Source organism: Pan paniscus, chromosome 17, assembly GCF_029289425.2.
Source record: "Pan paniscus chromosome 17, NHGRI_mPanPan1-v2.0_pri, whole genome shotgun sequence".
Classification (NCBI taxonomy): Eukaryota; Metazoa; Chordata; class Mammalia; order Primates; family Hominidae; genus Pan; species Pan paniscus.
Window position 1 is genome coordinate 40,399,214 of NC_073266.2, and position 13,639 is coordinate 40,412,852.

The 13,639-nt window shown below is 36.9% G+C and overlaps 1 protein-coding gene across 12 annotated transcripts in view; it reads left to right on the plus strand.

The window, feature by feature from the left end:
• The window catches only part of RBBP8 (RB binding protein 8, endonuclease), a 98,502-nt gene that overhangs the window by 43,755 nt on the left and 41,108 nt on the right, over positions 1-13,639 (plus strand). For all 12 annotated transcript variants that reach the window (XM_055102762.2, XM_008968602.5, XM_055102759.2 and 9 more), the window contains 2 exons: positions 4,061-4,127; positions 11,117-11,292. In XM_055102762.2, the coding sequence (XP_054958737.1) occupies positions 4,061-4,127; positions 11,117-11,292 (243 nt within the window). The remainder of the gene's footprint in view (positions 1-4,060; positions 4,128-11,116; positions 11,293-13,639) is intronic.

Here is a 13,639-nt window from a genome sequence, read left to right on the forward strand (position 1 = left end):
CATACAAGAAGGAAGAAGCAGCAGCAAAAGGCTGAAATGAGCATGCCAGGAGAGTCTTTAAAAAAAAAAAAGCTTCTTTGGACACCCACCCAATAACTTCAGTCTCACTAGCCAGGAACCACCCCGACCCTCCCACTCACTCCATCATTGGAAGATGACTAAGGATTTCTGAGGTCTTTCATTAGTTTTATTTTGATGTAGATTGTCTAGGTAAAAATATTTGCAAATAGTGACAATTTCATCTTTTCTTTCAATTATTTTCACAGTTTCTTTTGGTGATTGTTTTTCTTTACATACTTTATTGGCCTAAGGGGCTTTAGAATACTGCTCAGAATAGCAGTTGATACATAAGGGAAGACTAGACTATATTACATTTAAGTGTGCTGTGGCTTTCTAGTAGATACGTGAAATTAAGTTATGATATTTCCTTCTGTACCTCTTTTGCTAAGTTTTGCTTAATTGTGAATTTATAAAACTCTTAGCATCTGTTCATGTAGTAAGTTTTACTGATAGCTTTTCTAGGGTGAACCAATGTTTAATTTCTTTTTTTTTTTTTTTTTTGAGACGGAGTCTCACACTGTCACCTAGGCTGGAGTGCAGTGGCGTCATCTCTGCTCACTGCAACCTCTGCCTTCCAGGTTCAAGCAGTTCTCCTGCCTCAACCTCCCGAGTAGCTGGGATTACAGGCACCCACCACCACGCCCAGCTAATTTTTTGTATTTTTAGTAGAGAACCGGTTTCACTATGTTGGCCAGGCTGGTCTTGAACTCCTGACCTCGTGATCCGCTCACCTCGGCCTCCCAAAGTGCTGGGATTACAGTTGTGAGCCACCGTGTCTGGCCCCAGTGTTTAATTTCTAAAACAGACAGGCTTGATATGTTAATGTTTTAATTGGGGAACATACATTTAAATCATCATTTTGTTCATTCAGTTTTTCTGCCAGCAAGGTTCTGTTACGATCCAAAGAATTAGGGCAGGCGCGGTGGCTCACACCTGTAATCCCAGCACTTTGGGAAGTTGAGGTGGGTGGATCACAAGGTCAGGAGTTCAAGACCAGCGTGGCCAAGTTGGTGAAACCCCGTCTCTACTAAAAAATATATAAAAATTAGCCGGGCATGGTGGCAGGCATCTGTAATCCCAGCTACTCGGAAGGCTGAAACAGAGAATTGCTTGAACCCGGGAGGTAGAGATTGCAGTGAGCCAAGATTGCGCCACTGCACTCCAGCCTCAGCGACAGAGCGAGACTCCCTCTCAAAAAAAAAAAAAAAAGATCAAAGAATTAGCTGGGATGCTTTGAATCTTGTCTATATTCTTTTTTTTTTTTTTTTTTTTTTTTAGAGATGGATTCTTGCTCTGTCTCCTAGGCTGGAGTGCAGTGATGCTATCTCGGCTCACTGCAACCTCTATCTCCTGGGTTCAAGCAATTCTCCTGCCTCAGCCTCCCCAGTAGCTGGGATTATAGGCACGTGCGACCATGCCTGACTAATTTTTGTATTTTTAGTAGAGATGGGGTTTTGCCATGTTGGCCAGGCTGGCCTCGAACTCCTAACCTCGGTTGATCCGCCTTGCATTTTTAAAGTTAATATCTTAATTCTCTTCTGAATAATACAAGAATTTTAAAGCACTTAACTTTGATGATCTTCTCCACTTACATGCTGCTCTTGCCCAGTATTTCATTTCTGTATAGTTTTGGGGTTTTTTAGCCCTACAAGCTAGATATTTTTTTTAAAAATTACCTTTAAGTAAAATTACCTTTCAATTAGCCCAAGGGAGAATCCTTGCTTTGCTGATAGTAAATCTTACAGGGACCCTCCTCTAATGACTGAAAATGGGAGGGAAAGACACCTTGCTAGAGAGCTTTTCCGTATGGATAGTTGGTCTTCTGAGCGTGAAAGTGCCTTCTCTTGTGTCTACTATAAATTACTTGGGAGCACTGCTCTGATTTTCTTGTCTCGGTATTTATTAATGACTCCTACGTCAAAACTTTTAGAGATCTATCCTCATGACTTTAGCCTAAGGGCAACTATTAGGCACCCTTTATTTACCCATTTAGCAATTTGTGGGCCATGTTGCCTCTGATACTAGAATTGGTATGAGATTCTTCTAAGAATACTCCCTTTTTTAAAGGCCCTTTTTCATTGGATTTTACCATCAATCTGAGCCTATTTTTAAATAATTCAGAAATTTTTTATACTTCTGATCTGTTAGTGACACCCTTTCTGGCTTTTTAATACTGCAGTAGACTTATTTTAGAGTGTTGTCATTTTATTTGGATTTGGAGAGGGAAAATCAAGTAAACCATCTTAATCAGAAATCTAAGGTCATCTTTGACTTCTGTGAACCCTACAAAGGATGAGTTGCCAAATACTACGATTCTGCCTCTGTTACAGTTCTTCTACTGGTCTTTACTTCCTATTTATCCACCTCTACATAGGTCCAGATACTCATTTCTTTTAATGACCACCTGACTTTTTGTCTTGTCAATACTTTCTTCTCACATTGGTATATGCTATATGTACTAACAAATCAGTCTTCCCATCATTCATCTATAAAAAATGATCCCTGGTAATCTATAAGATAAAGTTTTAATTTCTTAACCTGCTATTGAAAGCTTTCTACCGTTTATTATACCCAGTCTTTGTTCCACTGATTCTCTCTGTAGAATAGTCTCCTGTCCAGCTCAGTTGCCCTTTTTTTGATGAATGCCTTCCTGATCTTCTCAAGGGCCCAAAGTAACCTCTTTCTCCTTGGAAATTCCCTTAGTACTTTATTTGTACTTCTTGATTGCCCTTGTCACTTTTAAACCTATAAAACATGTTTATGTAGTATCTTGTCTCCTTTGTTAGACTGCACATTGCTTTAGGTCACTGTCTATATCTTAATTTTTTTGGATCCTCCACGAAAGTAGTTTAATAACCTCACATGTTGTAGATAGTCCAGAAAATTTACTCAGTGTAAGAAAATATGTTTAGATTTATAAACCACTAAATTATTAACAAATTTTAGAGTACAATTAACCTTCTTTGGTGAAAGTTCATTGTATTTACTGTGACCTGATTTCTGGGATCTACTTCTTTTACTAAAACACATGCTTAACCAATGACATCATACTAAGCATTGATGAGAGTATTATGCTGGTTCCAGTAGAAGTTACAGCCCAAAACTGGATTCCTGCTTTACAAATTAAATAAATACAGATAGGAAAATTTGGTGGAGATTCAAACAAACAGATACTCTTCAATGGATATATTTAAGTTACTGATACCATAATTATTCATGAAACCTAGAGTATGACTAAGAAGAAAATTTGATTTGATAAATGTGCTTGTTATAAAAATTACACTGATATTCAGCGTTTTTGGTGTTTTTTTGTTTTGTTTTGTTTTGTTTTGTTTTTGAGACTCTCTGCCACCCAGGCTAGAGTGCAGTGGCACTATTTTGGCTCACTACAACCTCAGCGTCCCAGGTTCAAATGATTCTCCTGCCTCCACCTCGAATAGCTGGGATTACAGGCATGCGCCACCACGTCCGGCTGATTTTTGTGTTTTTAGTGGAGATGGGGTTTCACCATGGTGGCCAGGCTGGTCTCGAACTCCTCACCTCAAATGATCCACCCACCTCGGCCTCTGAGTGCTGGGATTACAGCTGTGAGCCACTGCGCCTGGCCTATTTTATTTTTATGATCAAATTAATTTCAAGATAGAGACTCTTGCTAAAATGGTATTTGAAATTAGTAGGACTGAGTAACCAGATGGAATGCTTTCTTGTCCTCAGTATGAATAATTATACTCCCTAGTACATGAAGTACCCTCTTTTGCCTGCAAGCATTACATAAAATTATCAGTTAATCAGTTACATGGAACTGGCACGGTGTGAGATGTAGTACTCCCTACCTAGTAACGAATTAGTTTTGCACACTAGTGTTAACCCTGAATAAACATTATGATTTAGGATTAGAAGTACTAATTTCTTCATACATGCTGACATATTTTATTTGAAAGCCTAACATAGATGTTAATATAAACATATTATTTGCCTTCTTTTTCACATTGTTTTTAAGTGAATGAAAGAAATACTCTACAGGAAGAAAATAAAAAACTTTCTGAACAACTCCAGCAGAAAATTGAGTAAGTATTTTCCTCCAACCTTGTTATTTTATTTTACTTAGCTATGCAAACCATGAAGATACTGTAAGAGTTGAAGATTTCATTTTAAAAATTATGAAGTGTTCTGTAGTTAAAAAATACAAAGAAAATCACTACATTTTTGTGTTTTGAGAGTATAGTGTGAATGCATCTCTTAGATTAGTGCTTGAAGAAAGTGTCAACATTGTAATTAAAACATTTTAATTTTTATAATGATTTATTATAAATAATACATTATTAAAATACTTATATTTCAAACAGATGTTTGAGTTTTGTTAGCTCCCTTTCAGCCCTGTCCCAGAAGCTTCATAAGGGCAAACTGATTAAGTGTTTCCTCTTATATAGTACTCAGGCCTGTAGAACTTCTTCCTTCCTCTATTTTTCTCCCTTTTCTCCCCATTTCTCCTAAAGAATAAAACCAGTAACTTTTATCTTGTGTGCCACTTCCTCTTGTGTTTTATGTTTATTATTTCTAATTCTCACTGTGACTTCGCAAAGTAGTTTTATTATCCCCGCTTTACAAATGGGGACACCAAAGGTCACAGTCAAATAACTTGCCTATCATCTTACAGCTAGTAGGTAATAGGACTGTCACTCAGACCCATATTTTTTCTGAAAAGCCTCTTTTCTTTCCATTATCCAACACTGTCTCAAAAAAAGAATTTTTTCTAGATATGATCTGACTAATGCAGAGCAGAGCAGAGATATGACTAACTTTTAGTTCCCATTTATATAAAGCTTATATACTATTTTTGAAAACTTAGGATTCAGGATAATCCTAATGGCGTTATAGCGTTCCTAAAGACCCTGTTGCGTTTAAATAGACATCTACAAAAACTTCAGTAAAACTATGTAGATGTAACATATTATTTTGGTTTGGAATAGTTATTTTTGTATGAACACATCTCACAAGTAGAATTATCATTCTTACTGGTATACTTTTAGGATAATGGATATCCAATAGAATTCTGATATTCCTCCCATGTGATTGGTCTACTGAATACTGATAGCGAAAGGGAATTTTGAGGAGAGATAATAGTCAGATGAGGAAAGGAACCTATGAGATCAGACTGATGTTATAAAATGTTTATAAGAAAATGTCAACACTTTCTAATTTTAATAACGCTGTATAATGAAGAGAGAACACAGGACACAGATCCACAATCTGTTACATAGAATTCCAAAACCCAAAAGGTTATTTTTGAAATGTTGTTCACAACCTAACCTCACTGCAATGGCAGAATGCTGTTTATAGTCTTTATCCCACTTCATGTGAGTATTCATATGTTTTGCTGTGAAAATATCAATGTGTTTGATTACAGGATGATGCTTCAGACTCCACTGGAGCTGTTATGTAATTATGTATATATGTTCTGTATTACTGTATTACTTTCATTTTTTTAAAAAAATATGAATTTGGAATCCTGTCTGGTTCCAAGGATTTTAGATAAGTGATTGTTGACCTACATTAATTTATGTGAAGTGATTATGTATGTACGTAGCTTATGGTATTTTGAACACATCAGCCTTGATCTTTATGAGTACCAAAGGGATGAGATACCAAGTGTGTAGAAGTTAACACAGAATTAGATAGACGATTGCCTCAAAAACCAATGTGTATAAGTTAGGTTGAAACTATATCGTGTCATTTGCTTGGTAGAAATATGAATTCTAATTAGTTTAGAATTTATTTTTAGTGTTCTCAAGCACATACATTTTTCCTGTTGAAATTCAAATTTTAGAAAAGAAGTGAAGGCTAAAGTTTGAAATTACAGGAAAGAGTAATCATATAGATGAGCTTAAGGCATGTATGTTTATTTAGGACATGCTTAGTCAAAAGAGTATAGGAGATGATCTGATTGTGTCTTTTATTCTCTTCTAAAATATAAGATAGTTGTGATTCTCATGAACCAACTTCTTTTGTAGCTTGGTCGCAAAGAAATTGCATTTTGCTCAGCAGTTTTGTTTTGTTTTTAAAAAAGCAAGTATCATCTTGTAAAGGCAACCTAATTTTCTCTGATCACCTAAACCACTGTCATATTATGCTATTTGTGCCTGAAATTTCCCTGAACTTTAGAAGAAAATATTATTTGACTTCTGCTTGTTAAATGCAGTAACTCTAACTCTTCTGAGCTAGTTTTGATGTTACAGATGGCTTATATGGTAGGGCAGTTATTAGTGACACCAAAATTATTCAGTAAAATTTTGCCACTATAAAGTTAAAAATGTGTATAAAGCTAGGTATTGAGGTCATCATTCTCTTCGTTTTAGAAAATAGATGTGATGGGTCAGTGAAAGTCAAGGGAGTCTATACACGTAAGAGTTCAAAGGACTGTAGAACTCATTGCATTCAACCCTCTTCTAAATTGAATTCCTTATACAGCTTCTTTAACAAATAGCTATTGTTTGAACACGTCTAGTAGAAGTTTACTGTTTCCCAAGCCTATTTAAATTTAGTAAGACAAAATTATTAGAAAATTCTAAGTTTATAGAAATTACACTGCTTATAAGTTATATTTCTTGATGATGACTGCCTTCCGGGACCATCTTAAGCAAGTCTATTCACCTGTGCTACTTGACGACTCTTTTGATACATGAAGACAGCTATCATGGCCCTCCTGAGTCTTGTTTTCTCTAGAGTAAATATCCTCTGTTCATTAACTGTGGCATTAAATATCCTCTGTTCATTCATGTGGCATTACTTCAACTCTTCAAACTGTGAATTTTTAAAAATGTTTTAGTTTGTCAATATCTGAATTAAGAAATCAATATTCTAGGTATAGCCTGATCAGTGGAGCAGTACTGCCACCTCTCCTACAATGGCTATAACGTTACTTCGTTAAGTTTAAATTATGTTTTAACTGGAAATGTAAGTTCTTCAGAGTAGAAAAGGAAAAAAGCTGAATATTTAAAACTTTTTTACAGACTCATGAAGGGAAACCCCAGATCCATAATTATAGGTCTTTGGAGAAGAAACCAACTAAAACAGTTTTGACAGGAGTTTAATTAAGAGGGAGCAGGGGTCCACAAATCAAACAGCTCAAGCCATCAGAAGGAAAAGTGAAAGGAGGACAAGTGTGCATAATTAATTTAACCAAAAGCTGTGACGTGAACTCTTTCTCTCAGAAAATCAGTGAGACTAGTGTTTTAAAGGATGAACTTGGTTAACATATATGGAGTTTTGTTTTTTCCTTTTATGACAAAGGAAGACAAAGCCAGCACTCATTTACTTAGTTTGGGCACCTCTAGTTAGAGCTAGTTTTGTTTTTTTTTTTTTGTTTTTTCCTTTTGTGATCCCAGCTTCTTCCACATTGACTCTGCCAGGAAATCAGTTGCTTCTCGTGACTCATTCATGTTTCAGGTTGAATTTTTATGACTAATAGGCAAGCAGGCTGTGACGTGATTAGTTAAAGCTAGGTCAGATAGATTTCACACTCCATTAATTTATAAGCCTTTCTCATATGACTTTAACTTACTGTTTTTCCAGAATAAGAAAATTACAGGAAGAGATTAAAAATTAGATATCAGATCTATTGCACAGAATGGTGACTTAATAATGATTGTATATTTCAGAACTGCCAAGTAGATTTTAAATGTTTTTACTACAAAAAAAAGATAAGTATGTGAAGTGATAGATGTTAAGTAGCTTGATTTAATCATTCTATACTGTAAACATGTATCAAAACATTTTGTTGAACCCAGTAAGTAGATACAATTATTATTTGTCAATTAAAAATAAAATTTGGCTGGGCACAGTGGCTCATGCCTGTAGTCTCAGCACTTTGGGAGGCCAAGGTGGGCAGATCACTTGAGGTGAGGAGTTTGAGATAGCCTGGGCAACATGGTAAAACCCTGTCTCCATTAAAAATACAAAAACTAGCCAGGTATGGTTGCATGCGCAGCTGTAGTCCCAGCTACTCGGGAGGCTGAGACACAAGAATCACTTGAACCTGGCAGAGGTTGCAGTGCGCTGAGATCGCACCACTGCACTCCAGCCTGGGCAACAGAAGGAGACTCCGTCTCAAAAACATAAAATAAAATTTTAAATAATTTTGTTTATTTTATTTTATGTTTATGTTTATTTTATTTAAAATTTAAAAATTTTTAAATAATTAGACATTAGCTCTAAAGATTGTTCCTTGGTATAAAATGTAGGATTAAAGCCTACAAATAATATTGGTATCATTCAGGAAATTAAAGTGTAAATCTTTTTTGGGAAAAATTAGTCTTTGTCTTCCAATTAATGTTTCTTAAAAATCTCTGTTGGTCACAGTTCATACAGTTCTCACTATATAAGCTTTTATTTGGAAATAGTATTGCAAGTTGATACGAGTCTAATAGGACAGACTGATTTGGTCATGTAAAGCCTAGATGTCTGACAGACTGGTAACAATTGGTTGGCAAATAAGGTCAGTAATGGTTTGACATGGGAAAGTCAATTAACTTTATTTTTACTCAACATTCACAATTCAATTCAAACCCAATCTTTCAGTTACAGTTGATCCTGAATTGAGTTGGGCAAGAACATATGCCTAGATCCACACAAATTTATTCTCTAGTGGAATCTGGGAATGTCTCATATTCACTCAACAAATGTTTATGCCATACCTACTGTATGTCTACTGTGGTAGGCTCTTGTGATTCATTAGTGAACCAAAGATCCCATCCTCTTAGAACTTATATTCTAACAGGTGAGCAATAGATACAATAAATAAATTGCAGCTGGGCGCCGTGGTTCACGCCTGTAATCTCAGCACTTTGGGAGGCCGAGACGGCTGGATCACTTGAGGTCAGGAGTTTGGGACCAGCCTGGCCAACGTGGTGAAACCCTGTCTCAACTAAAAATACAAAAATTAGCCAGGCATGTAATCCCACCTACTCAGGAGGCTGAGGCACGAGAATCACTACAACCCAGGAGGCAGAGGTTGTAGTGAGCCAAGATTGAACCACTGTACTCCAGCCTGGGCAATAGAGCAAGACTCAGACTCAAAAAAAAAAATCTAAATAAATAAAAATGAGTAAATTGCATACTATGTTAAAAAGCAGTAAATGCTGTGGATAAAGTTTATAGAGCAGAATAACAGGGAACAGGAGTGCTAGGGTGTGTGAAGGGAGGTTGCAATTTTAAACGGTAAAATTCCAGCAGACTTGAAGGAGATTAGAGAGATAATTAGCTATGTAGGTATCTGGGGATGAGCATTCCAAGCAGGTGGAACAACTGGAGCAAAGAACCTAAGGTGGGAGTATGCTTGGTGTGTTTGGGGAACCTCAAGGAAGAGAGTGTGGCAGGAATAGAGTATAATAGGAAAAAAGGTCAGAGAGGAAAAATGGGAGGGGCACCATCAGGTCATGTAGGATCTTCATGGATCAAAGGACTTTGGCTTGTGTTCTCAGTGAAATGAGCAGATGTGACAGGGTTTTCATGAGATTTCATCCATATGACTTAAGTCTTTTTGGGGTTTTTTTTTTTTGGGAGACAGGGTCTCACTGTGTTGCCGAGGCTGGAGTGGAGTGGCATGATCATAGCTCACTGCAGCCTCGACTTCCTGGGCTCAAGCAACCCTCCCACCTCACCCTCCCAAGTAGCTGAGACTACAGGTGTGTGCCACCACGCCTGGCAAATTTTTTAATATATTTGTATGTAGCAATAGAGTTTTGCCTGGGCCTCCCAAAGTGCTGGAATTGTAGGTGTGAGCCACTAAGCCTGGCCCAACTTATGTCTTTTTTTTTTTTTTTTTTTTTGAGACGGAGTCTCGCTCTGTTGCCCAGGCTGGAGTGCAGTGGCGCGATCTCAGCTCACTGCAAGCTCCGACTCCTGGGTTCACGCCATTCTCCTGCCTCAGTCTCCTGGGTAGCTGGGACTACAGGCACCTGCCACCACACCCGGCTAATTTTTTGTATTTTTAGTAGAGACAGGGTTTCACCGTGTTAGCCAGGATGGTCTCGATCTCCTGACCTTGTGATCTGCCCGCCTCGGCCTCCCAAAGTGCTGGGATTACACGTGTGAGCCACCGCGCCTGGCCCCAATTTATCTCTTAATAGGACTCTTGTGACTGTTGTTGAGAGTAGACTATAAGGGGGCCTAGATAAAAGCAGTAACAGAAACTCAAATTTTGAGGCCTTCTTGTAGACTATGGATAACACATTTGGTTAACAATGTGTTATTGTTAGGGTCTGACTGCTAAGATTTAAATCCTGACTCTGTTACTATTTTAGTAAATGACTTCTGTATCTTCATTTCCTCATTTGTAAAATGAAAGTAGTAATACCTCACAGAGTTGTGATAATTAAACTCATAATTTAAATAGTGCCGGGCAATGTAAACACATAACAAAAATTGGTTGTTATCATTGTTAGTATTCTCATCCTGTATTTGTCAAGCATGCTAATTCTACTACCATGATGTTTAACGTTCTTTCCTTTCCATATGTACTTAAAATATTCTAGTTCAGACCGCAGACAGAGCGGCTTGCCTGGACTATTATAGCCACTAATTGATTTCCTTGCCTCCTGTCCTTCTGTCCCAATCTTGCACAATACTGTTAGATTGTCACATTATATCCAAGCTCTAAAACCTTAATTTCTTTCCTCTTGCTTTCTACATTATGTGCACATTGAGCTCATGGCTCTCATTCATGTAATTCCAGCTTTCCCTTCTCCAGCATAAGTACACAGTACTACATGCCTTTCCTCAGACTGTGGGTTCTCTCCTGATCTTGTCTGCAATTTGAAATACTTTTAATTTCACCTGAAGTGCTATTGACTATACTTTCTACTTCACTTCTCACATAGTATTCCCCACTGGGTACTGTAATCATTCGTGTACTTATCTACTTAGGTTTGGAACATTAGATGCAAGGGATTACATCCCTTAGAGCTTCATGTTTGTGTTCTACTGTAACTCCATGCCATGTAGTAAATGTTTTAATACTCATTGAATTGATTTTCTTTCCATTGTCATTCTTCTCTAGGAATGATCAACAGCATCAAGCAGCTGAGCTTGAATGTGAGGAAGACGTTATTCCAGATTCACCGATAACAGCCTTCTCATTTTCTGGCGTTAACCGGCTACGAAGAAAGGAGAACCCCCATGTCCGATACATAGAACAAACACATACTAAATTGGAGCACTCTGTGTGTGCAAATGGTAAGAGTTGGAGTTGTATTTTAGTTCTCTGGTTTTGTAAACCAGTGTTCATCTACTAGTTTTTATGTTATTCAATCTAGTGATAAGAAGATAGTCACTATTCTGGTATCCCATGGTACAACTATGAGTTTAACTTCTGTTTGTAAAGTGACTGAGAAGGCATTTTCTGCCCATGTTATGTAGATACGTGTCATCTATATGACATGTAAATATACCATATTTTATAAATGTAGTAAATAGTTTCTTTTTTCTTTTTATTTTAAAAATATTCCTATGTGTATATATCCAAGTGGGATAGAAGGAAAAAGGAAAGGAACTTAATGTTAATTTGTACCTCCTGTGTACCAGGTATTATGCTGAGTGATTTGCATGTATTATTGCTGTGTTTTAATTCTCGTAACAGGCTTGTGAGATAACTATCAGCTCTTTTGTTTTATAGATGAGGAAAGATATGTTTAGAAAGGTTAAATAACTCACTCAAGGTCAGCTATTATGTAGATGAGTCAAAATTCAAATACAGATCTTCTTAGCTCTGAACTTTCCTACTCTCCAGGTCTTGCCACATGGGCACTCCTGCCATTGGAGCTGTCTGTAACTGGCTATTTTTATTTGGTGTAATTTGTAGGAGTTAGTGGTAATCAAGAAATGGTGTTATAATGTGTCCACTTTGTGGCTTTTCAGTGACATGTTTCTAATTCCAGCCTAGTTTATCATTTCTGCTAAATGCTTTAAAACTGTCTTTTCACATAGTCCCAAAATTTGTTATATGCCATGATACAAGTATTACTTTTAGTATTAATCTAAAGCAAACAGTAAAGACTTTAATTTTTAACCTAAACTATTTGCAACAAGGAAAGCATGGGGGGCGGGGGATATATACGTACTACTATATTTGTATAATACAAATAAATTGTTGACAGTAAATATGCCTTTAGACAAATAAGCAGATCTTATTCTTAGATGTTGGAACATTGACAGTTTTCCCCCACTTTATAAGCGTTTGTATCACCATCTAGTGGAAAACAAAAGAACTGTTAAAAATCCTACACTTAAATAGGAGCTAAGTTAAAATGTAAAATCATAGATCTAAAATGAATATCCGTTGACCTTTTAGTTTGCTGTCAGACAGGACATGAATCATTAAAGATAATCACTGCATAATTTACATCAGGTTTAAATTCACAAATAAGAATATCTAGAAAACAATTCCATGTTAGGAAAGTCTTTTGTAACCAATATAAATGCTTCTGGTTTATTTCTTCTTTGTATGAAAGCAGCATGTAACTATTTAGAAATTTAATTCATTTGCTTTAACCTTGTTCTGATCATTTTTTACTTGGAATCTGAAATTTGGTTTTAAGATGTACGATAACCTTGAGCCATACAAATGATTTTAAAATAATTTTAAGGCCGGGCATGGTGGCTCACACCTGTAATCCCAGCACTTTGGGAGGCCAAGGTGGGTGGATCACGAGGTCAGGAGATCGAGACAATCCTGGCTAACATGGTGAAACCCTGTATGTACTAAAAATATAAAAAATTAGCTGGGCGTGGTGGCACACGCGTGCAGTCCCAGCTACTCGAGAGGCTGAAGCAGGAGACTCGCTTGAACCCTGGAGGCGGAGGTTGCAGTGAGCTGAGATCATGCCACTGCACTCCAGCCTGGGCGACAGAGCGAGACTCCATCTCAAAAAAAAAAATAATAATAATAATAATTTTAAATGCTTTAATGACTAGTTAGTCCTGTTCTCTAACTTCCCTTGCTTGCTTATTTTAAGGTTTATAATGCTTTTTAATATTACTCTCAAGTTATAAATAGGAAAACCATTTCACTTTACCTTGTCCTTATTTTGGTTTTCTTTGAACTAAATCTTTAAATATTGGAGTGATTTCTGATAAAGCATGCTTCAGAGTTTCCTTCCCGAAAATAGAAACTCTAAAACAAAGATCATGGAGATAAATGATATAGTATACATTAGATTGATTGATCATTTGTTTATTGATTGATTATTTGAGATAGGGTCTCACTCTGTCATCCAGGGTGGAGTACTGTGGTGTGATCTGTAGCTTACTACAGCCTGGAACTTTTAGGCTCAAGAGATCCTCCTGCCTCAGCCTCCCGAGGTGCTGAGATTACAGTCATGAGCCACTGTGCCCAGCCCAGTATACCTTTTTAAATTAACCTGCTGATTTGTAACAAATATAAAAAGAAAGTAACACTAAAATGTTACTACTCTAGGCAATTTGGGTTAGAAGAAGCTGTCTGTTCTAGTCCCCTCTCTCCCAATGTCTTAACTTAAACAGTTTTGTTTCTTAGTGAAATTAAAGGAGCTTACTTCTTAGAATA